The sequence below is a fragment of the Lolium rigidum genome, chromosome 2 (assembly GCF_022539505.1).
Source record: "Lolium rigidum isolate FL_2022 chromosome 2, APGP_CSIRO_Lrig_0.1, whole genome shotgun sequence".
Lineage (NCBI taxonomy): Eukaryota > Viridiplantae > Streptophyta > Magnoliopsida > Poales > Poaceae > Lolium > Lolium rigidum.
The window spans coordinates 242819651-242836325 of NC_061509.1; the positions used below are offsets into that span (position 1 = coordinate 242819651).

At 52.3% G+C, this 16675-nt stretch overlaps 2 protein-coding genes across 2 annotated transcripts; both read left to right on the forward strand.

The window, feature by feature from the left end:
* The first annotated feature begins 284 nt into the window (after nt 1–284).
* On the forward strand, nt 285–10061 carry LOC124690713 (ATP-dependent DNA helicase DDM1-like). Its single transcript, XM_047224065.1, has 5 exons — nt 285–401; nt 480–895; nt 964–1150; nt 1239–1414; nt 9215–10061. The coding sequence occupies exons 1-5, from the start codon at nt 393–395 to the stop codon at nt 10059–10061; spliced, it is 1635 nt and encodes a 544-aa protein (XP_047080021.1). The 5' UTR covers nt 285–392.
* A 3169-nt stretch (nt 10062–13230) lies between these two features.
* LOC124688428 (patatin-like protein 1) lies at nt 13231–16134 on the forward strand. The gene is made up of 4 exons (XM_047222111.1): nt 13231–13496; nt 14478–14658; nt 15284–15445; nt 15551–16134. The coding sequence occupies exons 1-4, from the start codon at nt 13231–13233 to the stop codon at nt 16058–16060; spliced, it is 1119 nt and encodes a 372-aa protein (XP_047078067.1). The 3' UTR covers nt 16061–16134.
* The last annotated feature ends 541 nt before the right edge of the window (nt 16135–16675 follow it).

Genomic DNA, 16675 nt, shown 5'->3' on the forward strand with positions numbered 1-16675 from the left:
AATGGGTGTTTCAACTTTATCTAGATATAGATGTATCTCTAACTAAAATGCATCTAGATACATCCTTATCTAGACAAAAGTGAGACACCTATTTTTAGACGGAGGTAGTAAAAGTCTTGTAACCTATGTGTTTCCATCTACTTGTTTGCTTGTTTGGGTATACTGCAGTCTGGGTGGTACGCATATGATGAAATGGTGTTGGTTAGGGTTTCAGTTGGTTGCTGATTTGTGGTGCTGTTTCTCGGGGTTTAATCTGCTGCTGATTTATGTTTGAAGGACTGGTGACCGTTGTGGCGAATGGGGGTAAGCTAAGATTGAAGCTGCCTCTGCCAACGCTACCGATCCTTCTACATCCGTGGTGCACGAGGTGATCTCTTGAAAAAAAGTCCTGGATGGATGAGGTAATTTCGCTTTCCTTGGGGCAATTTCTGTATTTTGCCTGTTGAGGTTCTCCAATGATTTGACTCTTCTGTGTGAAGATGGCAGAATCTGAGAGACCTGCTTTTGATCCTAACCAAGAATTCAGCACGTTAGATAAGATCCTGACACAAACCCAGCGCTATTCAGAACTTCTCCTTGAGGAAGTACTTACAAAATCTACTGCTGATGAAGCTGCCCTCACAGAAGAAGAAAAGTGGGAAAAAGAGCAAGACAGGCTTATTCCATCAATGGCTGGTGCCACGGTGAAGCCTTACTTGATAAAGGGTGTCAAGTGGCTAAAATTTCTGTGGCAGAATGGGCTAAATGGGATAATAGAGGATCCAGTGGAATTCGGGGCAGTATTCCAGACACTTTTATTTCTTGCTCATCTCAAGGAAAGTGGTTTGCACGGTCCATACATGATAGTTACGGCCGAGCCCTCGAGTCATATCTCATACTGGTTGAAAGGGATAAGGTAAAGTTTCTAAAGTTACGCTGAATTCACTGTTAGTTGATGTCTTACATGGAAATGCTTGGTTTCAGATTGTTCCCCACTATGAAGAAACTGATTTATTTTGGAGATAAAAACAGTCGGGCAAACTGGAGGAGAGAGTTAGTGTACAAAACTGTTGGCCCTGATTTTCCGATCATATTAACTACATATCGTACGGCCATGTTAGACAAAGGATGGCTTGCTGATTATAAGTGGAAATATGTTGTCTTGGATGAGGTGATATAAAAACACGAGCCCATATTATTTTCCTTTTATAGTTTCTCCCTTTTATATTTATATGCCTGTTCCATACTTATTTTTCCAGAGTGATCAAATGAAGCAGTGGGAATACGAAATATTGGAGAAGTTAAAGCACCGGCCAGTGGATAATAAGCTCCTTTTGGTAAGGTCACATTCTACAAAGAGCCTAGCAGATCTGCGGTCGCTATTGAAGTTTGCGTTGCCTCCTGTGCTCTCATGTCTTGAGGAATTTGATTCATGGTATGATTTGCTAGTTAACACTCAAACCGTTGATCACCCTGTATCTTATGCACATTTACATGATGTTCTTCATTTCATTCATATTTTGTGAGCTGGAGAACTCTTCGTGTCCATTAGTTATGAGGCCAAATGGCATTTATTGATAGTTGCCTGAATTTTCTTGTGTAATATTACCTATCTTCAGAAAGGTTTTCCCTGCCATTGGCCTGTTGTTGTATTGATAACCTGGGCTAGTTTATATGGATCTAACAGAATGGGTATGCTGATGGTGGTTCTAGCCAAGACATCTCCCCTGACTTGTTAAGTTAGAATGGTCTTGATACTTATTGTGGTTACACCAATTCAAACGGATCTGTTAAATTAGGGAATACAAATTCTCTTACTATGCACTATCTGTCCTAAATTCATAATTGTATCGATTTCACTATTCGAATAGTACTCTTGCAACGGTTTTCCTGTACTTGTATGTAATAATTATATATCACGAGGTTCCGAAACTCTGTTGTCCTACAATGCCACATAGCAAGGGTCAGAAGCTCTATTGCCATATAAACTATTTTTGTTTTCTTATTGTAAATTCGAGAATTCTAGCCTTTGTGAAGCACAATACTTTTTCGCGAAAACGCAAAAGACTTGCGTTTCGATGCATTGATAGATAAAGAGAGTTAGTTATGTACATGCCCCTCCGAAGAGAGACCAACACCCCGCAGTACAACTCGACCCAAGACCCTAATCTAGGGGAGTAGGCTGGCGGACACCCCGGGCTCCCGCGTCCGCCCATTGCCGCGCTTCCGTCCCGATGTCGCTGAAGAGTGAAGGCACCGAGGGCTGTGCATTGTCGAAGATCACAGCATTCCGATGCTTCCGGATCCACCACGCCGTGAGCATGATGAGCGACGAGGTACCTTTGCGCAGCCGGCGGGGAGTAGTACGCACCACCGGTGACCACCACTCCACGAAGTCGCCCCCATCCGGAGGTCCCGACGTGGATCGGATCCACGAGAGAACCTCGAACCAAATCGTCTCGGAGAAAGAGCATCCAGTGAGGAGGTGCGTCATGGTCTCCATAGACTGATCACAGAGCGGGCAGGCGGGCGCATGCGGGAGGCCCCGACGCGCCAGCCTTTCCCCTGTCCAGCACCTGTCTAGACAGGCCAGCCATATGAAGAACTTGACTCTCGGAGGCGCCCAGGATTTCCGGTTTAGCTCCCAAGATGCCGAGGTGATCGCCCCCGAAAAAGGGCCTCATAGCATGTGTGGGAGGTGTACTCGTCCATCCGTCGTCCACAGCCGGGTCATCCTATCTTCTTCCGCCGATAGCTGGAATCCTCTCGGCCCGACCCACAATTGCACATATCGCCACGGTGCGAGGGCGCTCGGCGCTCCCACTATGTCTGAGATCCAAGTGCGATCAAACAGTGCCTCGCGCACCGTACGCACCTTCCTGCGTCGCTTAGGTACCAGCGCATGCACCTCCGGCGCCATCTCTTTGATGGATCTGCCATCCACCCACCGGTCCTCCCAGAAGAGGGCGGACTCTCCATCGCCCACCACCATCGCGGTGGAAGCTGCGAAGATGTCCAGCTCCACCTTCGAGAACTGCATGTCCAGCCCGCGCCACGGTCTCAGGGGGTCTGTGTGCATCCTCCAAAGCCAGCGCACCCTAAGGCTGGTGGCCGTTCGCTCAAGGTCTGGGATTCCAAGCCCTCCGAGATTAAGCGGTCTGCACACCCTAGCCCAATTCACGTGGCAGTTGCCACCATTAGCCTCAGCCTTACCCAGCCATAGAAACCCTCGCGAGATTTTGTTGACCTGCTTGAGCGTCTTCTTGTTCAGGCCCAGTACCATGAGCTGGTGTAGCGGGATGGCCGCCAACACCGCCCGTATCAGCGTCAAGCGCCCAGCACGCGGCATCATAGATGCGCGCCACGTCGGCAGCTTGTCAGCCAGTCTGTCCAGGAGGGGCTGAAAAGATACCGCCGACAGCCGCCTGGTGGACAGGGGAATGCCGAGGTACTTCACCGGGAAAGGCGCTAACTGACACTCCATGAGTTCCGCAGCGCCAGCCGCTTCAGCGTCAGTGCGAGGCAATAGGGGATACCGAGCACTTCGCGAGGTTAGTGCGTAGGCCGGAGGCTTGTCCAAAGAGCTCCAGGATGCCTCGAACCGCACGCAGGTCTGTCTCATCCGGGTGGCAGAAGATCACCACATCATCCGCATAGAGGGACACAGAAGTCGCGAGCTCCCGTCGCGCCAACCGTCGCAGGATACCCATCTCAGTAGCTTTAACAAGCACCTTGTTGAGAGAGTTCATAACCAGCACAAACGGCCGATGGCGACAGGGGGTCACCCTGTCTCAGGCCCCTCCGATGCCAAATAGGGGGGCCTGGCTCGCCATTGAGCATCACCCGAGTACTGGCAGTGGCGAGCAACAAGGAGACCAGCTCCCGGAAACGTGGTCCGAACCCGATCCTCTGGAGAACCTCCAAAAGGAAACCCCAGGATACTGAGTCGAAAGCACGCGCTATATCCAGCTTCGACATCACCCTCGGTTCCTTTCCCCTGTGCGGGGAACTTGGCGATCCGTCGAACCAACATGAAGTTGTCATGGATGCACCGTTTGCGGATGAAGGCGCATTGGTTGCTGTCCACCGGCCGAGTCCATCCGGGGAGCCAATCTAGACGCCGGGACCTTTGCCACCGGCTTGGCGAAGATGTGGATTAGACCGATCGGCCTATAGTCGGCCCGCCGCCTGCATCCGGGCGCTTGGGCAGCAGAACTAACAAGGCTTGGTTGAGGCCTTGAAATCCGCGCCCACACATCGTGTAGAGCTTGTCGAAGGCTTCCATGAAGTCAGCCTTGACCACATCCCAACAATTCTGCAGGAACTCGGCCGTAAACCCGTCAGGTCCGGGGGCCTTCCCTGGCGGTAGGTGTCTGATAACGTCCCAGACCTCATGCTCAGTGAAAGCCGCCTCCAGCTCGGAGAGGTCCTCCGCGGCCAAGCCCAGGAAGTCCAAGTCCAGCGAGTGCGTCCTTTCCACCTCCGTGCCAAGCAGACCCTCGAAGTGAGTAAAGGTAGCCTCGGCCATGGCTGCTGGTTCCGAGATAACCGCGCCGTTCACCCGCAAGCTGTGAATCCCGTTCTTTTGGCGCTCGTAGGCAGCATGCTCGGTGGAAGAAGGCCGTGTTGGCGTCCCCCTCCCGCAGCCAAGCAATCTTTGCCCGTTGGCGGGCCATCGTTCTCTCTAGGGAAGCCAGCCCTAGGTAGGCTTGTTTGAGAAGCGCCCGGAGACGACGCTCATCGTGGGAGAGCTGTCGGGATTCCATGGCGATGTCAAGCCTCAACACAACCTCCCGCGCTATCATCGGCTGCAGTTTAACACAACCGACCTTCTTATCACTCCAGCTCATAAGCTTGCGCGCCGTGAGTTTCAGCTTAGCGGTGAGCCTTCCGAAGGGGTCCGTGTCCCCCGAACCACCCCCCGAGCGTCCCGAACCACCTCGCTGAACCCATCAAGCTTCAGCCGGAACCGCTCGAACCGGAACCTCTTCCGCCCCGTCGACCGTGTAGTACGGTCGAGGAGGAGGGGGCAATGGTCCGCAACCACCGTCGCCAAGCAGCGTAGATTGCAGCTCGCTGTGGAGTTCCTCCCACGTCACCGTGACAAAGACTCGGTCGAGCCGGACTAGCGTAGGAGTCTCGCGCTCATTGGACCAAGTATATCGGCGGCCGTGCGGGTAGATCTCCTTGAGCTCGCGATCATTCGAGAAGCGGCAGAATCTACCCATCATCCTACGGTTGAGATTACCGTTGTTCTTGTCCTCAGCCCGATAGATCATATTAAAGTCCCCACAGAGGGCCCAGGGGCCTTGGTGGGACCCGCGGATATCGCGCAACTCATCCAGGAAGGCGATCTTGTCAGCCTCAGCTTGTGGTCCGTATACGCAGGTCAGCCACCACCATGGTGCCCCCCAAAAGGTGCCACCTTGGCAGTGATACTGTTATCCCCTATGTGGGCGCTGTCAAGCTGCACCACCCTGCTCATCCAGGCCACAATCACCCCACCCCGAGTATCAGACGCAGGCAAGCAGAAATAAGCATCAAAGTCCGCGCCCAGCGTTTCCACAACAAGGTCAGGGGTTACAACCGCTAGCTTTGTCTCCTGGAGACACACAATAGACGCACCCGTAGTACCTACTACACTCCTAACACCCGCCCGTCTTGCGCGATCATTAAGGCCTCGCACATTGGCCACCATAATCTTTGGTTCGTACAACATTAGAACGTTCATCCAGCACCCGAGCGACCCGTGACAGGGTCAAGCTGCCACAAGGCGACCACCCGACATCCCCAACAGCGGGGGGGAACACCCTCTGATCGAGGAGAGCGTCCATCCGTAGAACTCCGCGATCGCCTCAATCATATCATCCGTGAGTGGAAGCTCATACATCTTGTGGTAAGCTTCCAGAGCGGCCGCTGTAGGCGCCTCATCCCCAGAGAGAAGGCCAAGCTTGCGCATCAGGTTCCGCACCGCCCTCATCTCAGCATCCATCCCTCCAGGCTGCTTCGCGATCCTTGAGCTACGACGCGGTTGGAAGTTCAGCTCAACCAACCTCCGCCTGACAGCTGGGGTGCGTAGAATAGCGTCCGAGCGCGATTTCGCGGCTTCAAGGAACTCCCCCAAAGTTCGTGGTCGCGCCAAAGGTACCGACGCCCTAGGTGCCGATGCTTGTCGCGCTCTCTGGAACACCAACGGAGGTGAGGCAAAGCGGCATGTCGACGGAGAGGTGGCAAGGGGTACCCCGGTCTCCTCCTGAGAAGGGGGTGGGTCTACCACGATCTCTTCATCAACCGCCTCGTCATCACCCACACCCACCTCAGTAGCACCCGTCTCCACCACCCTAGCAGCCTCCAAAGTCGGCGAGGGGGGAGCAGACAGTATCAGGGCTTGACAGCGCGCCCTGTCTACATCATCGGGCCCAGCATCATCTTGGCCGAACGGCCCAGCAACCTCCTGCCCGAACGGCCCGTCCTGGTGGGCTTCAACTGGGGAGTCGAGGTTGGCAAAGGCCTCCAGGCCCAACTGCATGCGCGGCACGAACGGGCCTGCCACGCTATCCAGCGTTTGGAGGGAAGGGGGCTCCCTGGCCGAAAAATCACGCGGCGAGGCGGGAAACGACACCGTGAATGCACCAACGCGGAAGCTTCCCCCACTGGCCCCACCGTCCGTCTCCGCCAGGTTTGAAACAGCCGCAGATGCCTCCAAGACCGGAAAAGCTGGGCTATCCGTCAGAGGCCCCACCACGACTCGCGCGTCCTCCACGACCGCCCGTTGTGCGACCATGACTTAGTCCACGGGCCGCTGCGCCGGGCCATGGACCAGGAGGTCCACCGATGCATGCAGCGGTGCATGGCACGCAGTCACCGGGGCGCCGATACCCACGTCATCCGCGGCGGCGGCGCTCGCAGCAGCCACCACCCGAACAGCACCGGCAGCGGCGGCGCTCTCACCATGTGTCACCCGATCATCCGCGGCGCCCACGGCTGCCCCTCCGTCTCCTGTTCTTGAACGCCCATCGTCCATGGCGGCGGCGGCGCTCTCAGCAGCCACCACCTGATCATCGTCGGCGCCTATGGCGGCCAACTCAACGACGGTCTCCTCGCCGGCGGCATTGGCAGCGGCGGCGCGAGCCCTAAGCTCGCGGACCTTGCGTCCACCACGCTTCCTCCTCTTGACGCGCCGTGACTGGTCGACGGCTAGCTCGCCAACGATTGCCCCGGACGCCAGCACTCGTGTGTTCCCGCCATGGCCTCCCCCTCCATGCCCCGAAGGAGCAGGGTGAACGGCACCATTGCCACCGCCTCCGTTACCTGGAAGGACATCAGGTATCCCCCTGGTATACGTGTACTGTCTGCGGGTCGGCCATGCCGGCGTGCTCCCATCGCCATCGACCACGCGATCACCCGGGCCTTGGCGCGGCGTGCTGCGGCGGAAGTCCGCCGTCGACGTGACGTGAATGAGCAGCGGGTATGCGAGTGTGTTGATATGCGGTGGTATCACCGCCTGTGCCGGCGCCGCCAAGTCCTCAAGTGACGGCGGCTCATCGGGTTCGACGATGTGCAGGTCCACCTCCCGTGGGATCAGTGCAGGGTCCAAGCACCAAGCCGATAAGCGAAACGTCCCCATGTCCGCGCGGCTCCTGGTGAGCGGGTGGAGCCGCTCAACCCACGCCGCCGGCGCCAAGATCGTCTCCGCCATGGCCAGGTTCCAGGCGTTAGCAGGGACTCCCTCCACCTCGATCTCCGCATGCACACAGAGGCCACCGGAGGCAGCGTGCGTGCGACGCGCCCATGGCCATAGCAGCAAGCGGAAAAACGGCGACGCGATCACCTCCTCGCGCAACACCCTGTCACGGACTTCCTTGGTGGCGAAGAAGATTAGGAAATCCTCCGGCCGGTGGCAGTGGACGGAGAAGCTCCCCGGCGGCAGCCGGTGAATGTCCTCGAGTGCCATAGACACCTCCTCCGTGGTGACCGCGCGGCGCACCCCCACGATCACAGCAAGCAGCGCATTGGAGAGCGCCGCTTCCGCCTCGTCGATCTCCACAGTCCTTGGCAGGACGCAGGCCGCGCGCGCAGGGCGGCGCGCCAGCTCGCCCCCCACCGCCGGCGCACGCAGCGCCAAGGGGGCCACTTGCCCATCTGCGCCACGTCTTGGCCGCGGCGGCCCTTCATCACGGCGCGCTTGAGGCAACACCGGCGCGACGGCCCTCTCCCCCACAGGAACAGGAGCCACCGCCCGCGCGTCGCCCGCAGCCGCGACCACCATGCTCACCTGCGCGACCTGGCGCCCAAAGGCAGCCCTTTGCGGCGGGTCAGCTCTCCGCGGCGCATCCATGGCCCGGCGCGGCGCAGCTGCAGCCCTGGCCGGCGCGTCAACCCGTCTCCTCACCACCCTGCGACCAGCATCCCGGCGCACATCCCTGGCAGCCTGGTGTACCTCCGGCGCACGCGCGCGGTGGTCACCGGCGCCGTCAACCACCCTACGGCCGCGGCCCACTTCGTCGCCACGTTGCCTGGCTGTCTCCATGGCTTCCGGCGGCGGCGACGGAGGCCTCGGCTGGCGGGGGAGCGAGCACTCCCTCGCCATGTGCCCAGCCTCCCCGCAGCGCAGGCAGACCGGCCCGACGGTACACTCCGCCGCGCGGTGGCCAGGCTGTGTGCAGAGAAGGCACAGCCCGCGGTAGTCGTCGTAGGCGCCGGGAACGCGCACCGGGCGCGACGGCCGCGCCGCCACCTTCTTCCCAGCCCTCCGGCCGCGCTTGCGGGTGACGTGTGTGGGCTCCTCCCACGGGACGCCATCCTCTTCCTCGAACGGGTCGTCGGAGTCGTCGAGCGCGTCGAAGGCGGCGCTCTCCTCCTCCCGCACGACCATGGATCGCACCTCCCTGAAGCACAATACTTGAAATGAAATTTCTGGATTAGCAAACGTGCATGCTATTAACTCTTGTTTGCTGGTTATTGTTAGCTCTCATACTTAAATATATTATATCAATTAAATATTATCATAGCTTTATACTTTGTATTTTGCTTATCTCCATGGTATATGCTATCTTTGCTGAAATGCTTACCGATGAATCAAGCAGCATTCATATCTATATCTCACAACAATCTACATGTATTTCAGTTGAACTATGTGTCAAATTTGTTACACGAAGACACTGAAGTTGCTTGCTAAAAATTATCTTTATTAAATTTGATTTTGCGCCTCTAGCTGACAACAATTTTCTTAAAGGTTTAAATTTTCTGGCAAAGAAGGCGAGGAACAACAAACTGAAGAGGAAAGGAGGACCTATCTTTCGAAGCTTCATGCCATTTTGCGTCCATTCCTTCTAAGGCAGATGGAGGATGTAGAAAACAAGGTCCCCCAAAAGAAAAGTGCCACATGCTACAAGGCTAAAGTTGTTCAGCACCCGAATGCAATTGGCGTCAAATGCTCTAAAAACCATGCAACGAAAGAAGTCACAAGGACTGGTGTTGAGAGTTGTCAAGCTGTAGCAGCAGAGGTTCCCCCAAAGAAAGGGCCCACATGCTCAGATGCGATGAGTGTCACACGCCCCAAAGACCATGCAGCGATAGAAGGTGCAAGGACCGGTGCTGAGACTCAAGCGGTAGCAGCAGAGGTTCCCCAAAAGAAAGGTGCCACATGCTCAGATGACGTTATTGCCACACGCTCCAAAGACCATGCAGTGATAGAAGGCTCAATGACTGCTGCTGGGAGTTCTCAGGAGGTAGCAGCAGAGTATGTTTCTGAAACAAATAGGAAAGGTAGTGCTGACATGCGATCCAGTCAATTTTACCTGGAAGGCAATGAGGTTGTAAAGAGGCAGCGAACAAATGATGCGCTTATCACACCGCTTGGAGAAAGCAATTCAGCTGTGCATGCGCATGTGCAAGTGACCAAGTCAACTTCCTCTGAGCTAATCTTCAAGGCACTCCAAGACATACCTGACTTGGCCCGTGCTGATATTCTAAGAGCTTACAGTACTCTTACCCGTGATGATCGCCAGTTTGAATCTCTTATGGCGCTCCCAATGGACATGAGGAAGGATTGGCTGCTCATGGAGATTGGAAACAAGTAAAGGTTGCCCTAAGATCTGTCTACCCACATCCTCATGTAAAAATATATACTCTTCATTGTATAAACTAGCACTTGTCTGAACCTCATAATTCACTTCCATTTAGAATTGAAAGTAAAAAGGAGTTGTAGTGGTTCTGTGATGGTTCTGCCATCTGATCTCATGAGTTGAGCATGTTAGTTGTGCTCAATTCTAAATTTGCAACACAATGCTACATAGTGTGTTTTTTGATTACCTTGACAATTCTATGCAAAGCGAATTTACTTTCAGCAAGCAGTGCTATAAACAGTTAAGAAACACTAACATTCCGAAGCTTAATTACTAACACCTTTGTCTTAGTTTCTCACCTTAAGGGTGAGCTTACAGGATAGCACGAGCATTCTCCCAGCAGATTATGTCTACTAGTCAAATATCAGAGCATCATGTAGACTAATTATTCCGCACATCGACTATGGTTAGCATCGAAAATACGCAACTGGACATGGGTACTCATGAATCCTATAACTTGCCGGCCCAAAATTTGTATTCTGGTGCTCTAAAAATTCTAAAATAGAATTTGCGGGTAGAGGACGCACATATATATGTGTGTGCCAATTTTCATATCCAAATTTAAAAGTATGTAACTTAGGCAAAAATCACAAGTTTTAAATAAACAATCCAAAGGAAACTCCCCCTCCCAAAAATTGAATAACTTGATTGTCGGATAACTATGTAACTTAGTACCGAAATAAGTTTAATCGGGTTTAACAGTACCTATGTTCCAAAAATCCGCATTAGGTTGGCATGGCGCTTCATGAAACGTCGCACTTCAGTAGTAAGGTATGTAGCGGGTTAGCCGATGGAATCTGGAAACTCTCCTGAAAGGGCACAAAGGTGAGGGTTAAAACTTAAAAACGAACATACAGTTGGGCATTCACATTGTACAAGAGCTCCAAAACTCACCATGGTCTATATATAAGGGTAACCATGGTACACGAGCTCCAAAAATCACAAGTGTTTGGCTAGGTTTCGTTGAGCTGATCAATGGAAGCGGGGATGAGATGTCCCTCTTGCTCTAAAAAAAAACCCATGGTATGGGTTAAATGCTTCCGCCAGGGAGCTTTGGGGTTGGTTGGTGGAGCCACGAGGGGAGAGACATTATCCTCAAGCTCAGCCAGACATCATCTGATCCGTATCATCTACTTGGGCGCAACTTTGTCAATCCAACGACTCCCTGGCGGTCACTTACAAGTTACAATACTTAGAAGTTGAGCGGAGCCTTTTGAAGTGCCGCCCCAAAGCTCTCTGGCAACCCGATTCCGTGAAGTTTCACTTCAAGGTGTTGCCACACAAGATTGCAGCTCAACAACACGATAACTGCCGCGAATGATTGCTTTCGGTGCAAAGCAACAAAGAATCTTCGATTTTGGGGACGCGAGATATCCCTTTTTTTTTGAGAAAAATGGCAAAGATTCGAACAAATGCTAGACAGCTAGGGCTGAGCAGAGAGGAATAACAGAAATCACCGACATAACGAAGTAGTGTCTATTTGTTGATAGATCAATTGGGGGAGTTTCAATCAGCCATACCCGTGTTTATATAGGGTGCCCGGTCTTCGACAAATAAAGCAGTTTTCTCATGTCACGTTTTCTTCACCTGCAAGGTAAATAAGATATTCATATCCCTTCTAGCTGAACCGGCCACCATCTAATAAAGTTATGAGATATTAGCTTAAGGTTTCCTTAGCTTAGTTAATTCTGGTCTGTGTGGTCGGAGGCTAAGACTTTGTCCGTGGCGACATCATTTTTAGCTCAGCGTGTTATACCTCAGAAACAGTCTAGGACTTATCCTCGGTAGTCGCTATCCACACAAATCTTTATATATTTATTCTGGCAAAATATTTGCTACGCCTGATCCACGCAAACCAGGTAACTATTGATTTTCGAGAAAAGCAATGAAGAGGCTTAGAAGAGAGGAAGGGCAGAAAAGACCAACGTAATGTGTATTTGTTGATAGATCGATTGGGGGAATTTCAATCGATCATGCCCGTGTGGTGCCTGGTCTTCGGCAAATAAATCAATTTTCTTCATCGCGTCACGGTTTCTTAATATGCACGGCAAATAAAATATTTCTATTTTTTCTAGCAGAACTGGCCACCATCTAATAAAGTATGAGATATCATAACTTAATTAATTCTGGTACGCGTGGTCGAGGGCTCGAGGCAAGACTTTGCCTGTGGCGACATCGTTCTTAGCTCAGCGTACGTACGTATTATACCTAAGAAACAGTCTAGGACCTCGATCGGTAGTTGCTGTCCACGCAAATCTTCATATATTTGTTCTGGCAAAAATTTGCTACGCCTGATCCACCTCTGTATTGGATTTTGATCATGTTTGCACTTTGAACTAAACAACAAGTCCAAATACATATATCCTTTAGTAATCTAACCACAATCATTTAAACTAACCTGGCCCGTAAAATATATACCTTGAGCTCAGGTCCCAATGTTGACATGCTTGGCAACAAGAGGGTGCGCAATACGCTCGACATCCAGCTGCTCCATCCCATCATCTTCTCCACGTACGAGGTTGCTAATGTAAATAGTGCCGCTAATTTGGAGACGGACAAAGTATTTCATACGTGGTTTTCTCCGTTAAGGCTCTTCCTTGTCGATCTTACCGACCGAACTTGAACGACTTAATCATCAAATAATAACTTACTGTAATAAAAATGTGCACAAGGAAAACAAATAAGCATGGGTGCACAGCTGGACAAGCCTAATCATTGCCTCATTATTTCCGCTATGATTTCTTGCATCCAACCTCCATTTTCGGTCCTCCCTGTCGCTTTCTCCTCTCCGCCGTCAAGTATTGGAACAGGTCCAACAAACCAGATCGAAGCTAAATGAACCAGACGGCAACAAATTTCTTCTAATCTATATAAGCCAGCATAGGACTGCCGCGACCAAGGTGGCTGGCACACCGAACATTATCCTCTCTGTCTGCGTGCCATGGCTCTCTCCGTGCCAGCAAGCAGCCTTCTGGTGCCGCTACTCATCATCACCATCACCATTGTTCAATTTTCGGTTCCGGCCGCCACAAGTAACGTCTCATTCGGTCGAACCACCGCACATGCTGAAGTCGGCGGATTTGAGGACGTGTGCCGCGGCGCCCGGCCGGGTACGCCGGCGCAGATGGTGAATGTCCTCACCATCGACGGGGGTGGTATAAGGGGCCTTATACCGGGTACCATCCTCGCCTACCTCGAAGGCAAACTCCAGGATCTTGACGGGCCTAACTCAAGGCTCGCAGATTACTTTGATTGCATTGCCGGCACGAGCACGGGTGGCCTCATCGCAGCGATGCTGACCGCACCCGGCGAAGACAACCGCCCACTCTTCGCCGCCAAGGACATCAACCCGTTCTACATCGAGAACGGCCCGGCTATCTTCCCCCAAAGGTGATCCCTTCATGCTTCATGACTCTTAGTCTCTATGCACGGGCCCAGAACCAAAACTATTGCCAGAATCGATTTTGGGTTTTGCATCCATTTTGGTTGAGAGCCAGCATAAAGCAGCTTGATTTATGAACTACTGAAAGCTAAAGATTTGAGGGGCGATGTAGAGGTTTTAGGTGAGGGGCATGAAGAATCGAGAAGAAAAATAACTCTGAGAGGAACGAAGGAGAAATTTGATGCATGCAAGGTCGTTGACTTTCTGTCCCCTTTCTGCCTCAGTGGGGGTAGGTAGGTAGAAGCTAAACTTGTTCGGTAGAAGCCAGGGACACCCACGCCATTGTAGAAAAACTGCGTTGGCTAGACTACTTGTTGTAATGTTGAGATACCACCGAAAATGCTCCCGTGTCGGCGTGTCGCCAATCCCCGCCTCCGCTGATGCCGCCTCTGGCCGCAGTGGCGGCGGACCCCGTCCCCGAACGTAGGGCGGGGGTCCTCTGGCTGCATTCGAAGCGGTGGAGACCGGATGCCGGGGCGGCGGCCCCAAGCAGGTTGCGGCGCGGCGCGAGGTGGAGTGGATGATTTGTGGAGGAGAAAGCGTGGTGATGGCGGCGTTGGGGGAGGGCAGATCGAGCGAGGGGACGGTCCTCGGTGACGCCATCCGAAGCGCTGCTGCCACTGCCCGCATCCGCCAGACGGATTGCTGTGCCCCGTCCCCGGGAGTCCGATCGTGCCCGTAGTGCTTCTGCTCCTTCAAAATCTTGCATAGCTCTTGCAAAATTGTAGGCGTATTTTTGGTTCGCTGTTTTCTCCATGTGTTTTTGAGAAAAGACTTTGCTTTCAATCAAAAGATGGGCGAAAATGCCTCTTCTATAAAAGAAGATACTAGTATATAACTGTGCCCATGGATTGGATTGTTATAATTTCATGTACTGTACGTGCTAATGGAAATAAGTGATTGATAGGGGAGTTTATTGATTTTGGCAGGACGAGCACGTTCATCTCTTTTATGGCATCGCTGATGCGCCCGAAGTATGATGGCAAGTATCTGCGCAGCAAGATTAAGAGCATGCTTGGCAACACCAGGGTGCGCAATACGCTCACCAACATTGTGATACCAACGTTCGACATCCAGCTGCTCCATCCCATCATCTTCTCCACATACGATGTATGTTACAATATACAATCCGATTATGGGCAGATCTAAGGGGCAGTTGTGTTCAAGCCTGACCTCAAAAAATTGGGAATTTCTTTATTGCTAGTTGTTTTTTCAGGGTTTTATGACTAATAATCAGTGAAGCTAAACCTATCTTATCAGCCCCTAATGATAAAAAACAGCTGGCCATAGCCTTTTACATAATCGATGGCCAAAGCTGAGAAGGCAACCCTGCTTGTTGCCTTGCTCCACATTTCCTAACCCATGTAGAACCCTGCTTGCTGCCTTGCTTCATGCATGTTTTCTTTCTAACCCATGTAGACCAGCGTTTGCTGCCTTGTTCCATGCATGTGTCCTTTCTAACCCTATGTAGAGCCGTGCTTGCTGCCTTGTTCCATACATGTTCTGTTTCTAACCTCATGTCGAACCCCCCTGCTTGTGCACACACAGACACACACTCTAATTTAGTTTTTTTTTGAGCTTCACTCTAATTTAGCTTGTTGCTGTTTAGATTTAGACTACCCTCAAAATATTTTGGGCGAGAGACCGATGGGATTGATCCTGGCTCATATGGAGTATTGACCGACTAATTTGTACCTCTGGATAAACAAATAAACAAATTTTATATGGTTTACAGGCCAAGAACATGCCTCTGAAGGACGCACTGCTCTCGGATGTCTGTATCAGCACCTCCGCTGCTCCAACCTACCTCCCAGCTCACTACTTCCAGACCAGTGACGCCGATGGCAAGACGCGCGAGTACAATCTCATTGATGGCGGTGTCGCCGCTAACAATCCGGTAAAAGTCCGTCCGGTATTAAGATGCGCCTATACGTGCCGAGCAGAGCACTGACTTTGATTGTTATATTTCCCGTGTGTGCAGACATTAATTGCCATGATGCAGATCATCAACAACATCATGAGAAACGGCAAGGAGAAAATGTACCCAGCGAAGCAGACGGACTGCAAATTCCGGGTGGTGTCCATCGGGACCGGGGCATCGTCAGATCATGGTCTCTACACGGCAAAGCAGTCCTCCCGGTGGGGCACCATCAGGTGGCTGATCCCCATCGTTAACATTTTCATGGAGGCCAGCTCCGGTATCGTCGACATCCAGGCTTCCATGCTCTTCCAGTGGTTGCACCGCAAAGCCAACTACCTCCGCATCCAGGACAACTCGCTCCGGGGCGCGGCGGCCACTGTGGACGTGGCTACGCCGGAGAACATGCAGGAGCTTATAAGGATTGGTGAGCGGATGCTTGATCAGCCCGTATCAAGGGTTGACGTCGAGACAGGAAAGTATGTGGTTGTTCCTGGGGCGGGGAGCAACGCAAAAGCGCTCGCCAGGCTCGCGAAGCAGCTTTGGGAGGAAAGCAGGACGAGGAAGCGGCATAGCGCAAGGGGTGGAGAGTAGGTGCTGGCTGTTTAAACTACTACCTCCGATCCATAACAGGGTTTGTTCAGTTATGCCCGTCCATACAGGCATGGTTTGCACCCAAGCTGGATTGGCCAACCGAACATGCCTAAGAACTGCGACTTAATTGGCGCGACTCCTAAATTGGAGCGAGTCTTGTTTTGGACCAGAAGGAGTAGTGATTTTTTTTTTTTTGAAAAGAGAGGAAGTAGTGATTTAAGTAATGTGCAGAACTAGCATTAGACGTCTGGATTTGTTATGATAGTAAGGTTGTCGAATCTTCGTCTGTCAGTTTCAACTTTTCAAGAGTGCTGCCCAGTTGAGGTTCTGCAGCTCGGCTTGTTGAAGGCTTCCAAGCCACACTTCTCTCGCATATAGGCATTGGGTAATAATATGATCTACATTGTCCTCCTCTTGTAGACAACTGACGCAAGCATCGGGTAGATCTTGCAGCCCATGTCCGACGGCGAACAGATGCCCACAGCCGATGTTTTAGTGCAAGCCAGCATAAGATTTTACACCTTAAAGGGGCAACGCATTTCCATATTGGCCTGAACTTGGTGAAAATTGTATTTCCTTGACAAAGCATCTTGTAGGTGCCTCTTGCAGAGTAAA

Coding starts and splice junctions, on each gene's coding strand:
- LOC124690713 (XM_047224065.1), top strand. Junction 896..963: donor TACTGGTTGAAAGGGATAAG/GTAAAGTTTCTA, acceptor GCTTGGTTTCAG/ATTGTTCCCCACTATGAAGA. Junction 1,151..1,238: donor AATATGTTGTCTTGGATGAG/GTGATATAAAAA, acceptor TTATTTTTCCAG/AGTGATCAAATGAAGCAGTG.
- LOC124688428 (XM_047222111.1), top strand. CDS start 13,231: ATGGTGAATGTCCTCACCATCGACGGGGGTGGTATAAGGGGCCTTATA. Junction 14,659..15,283: donor TCATCTTCTCCACATACGAT/GTATGTTACAAT, acceptor TATGGTTTACAG/GCCAAGAACATGCCTCTGAA. Junction 15,446..15,550: donor GTGTCGCCGCTAACAATCCG/GTAAAAGTCCGT, acceptor GCCATGATGCAG/ATCATCAACAACATCATGAG.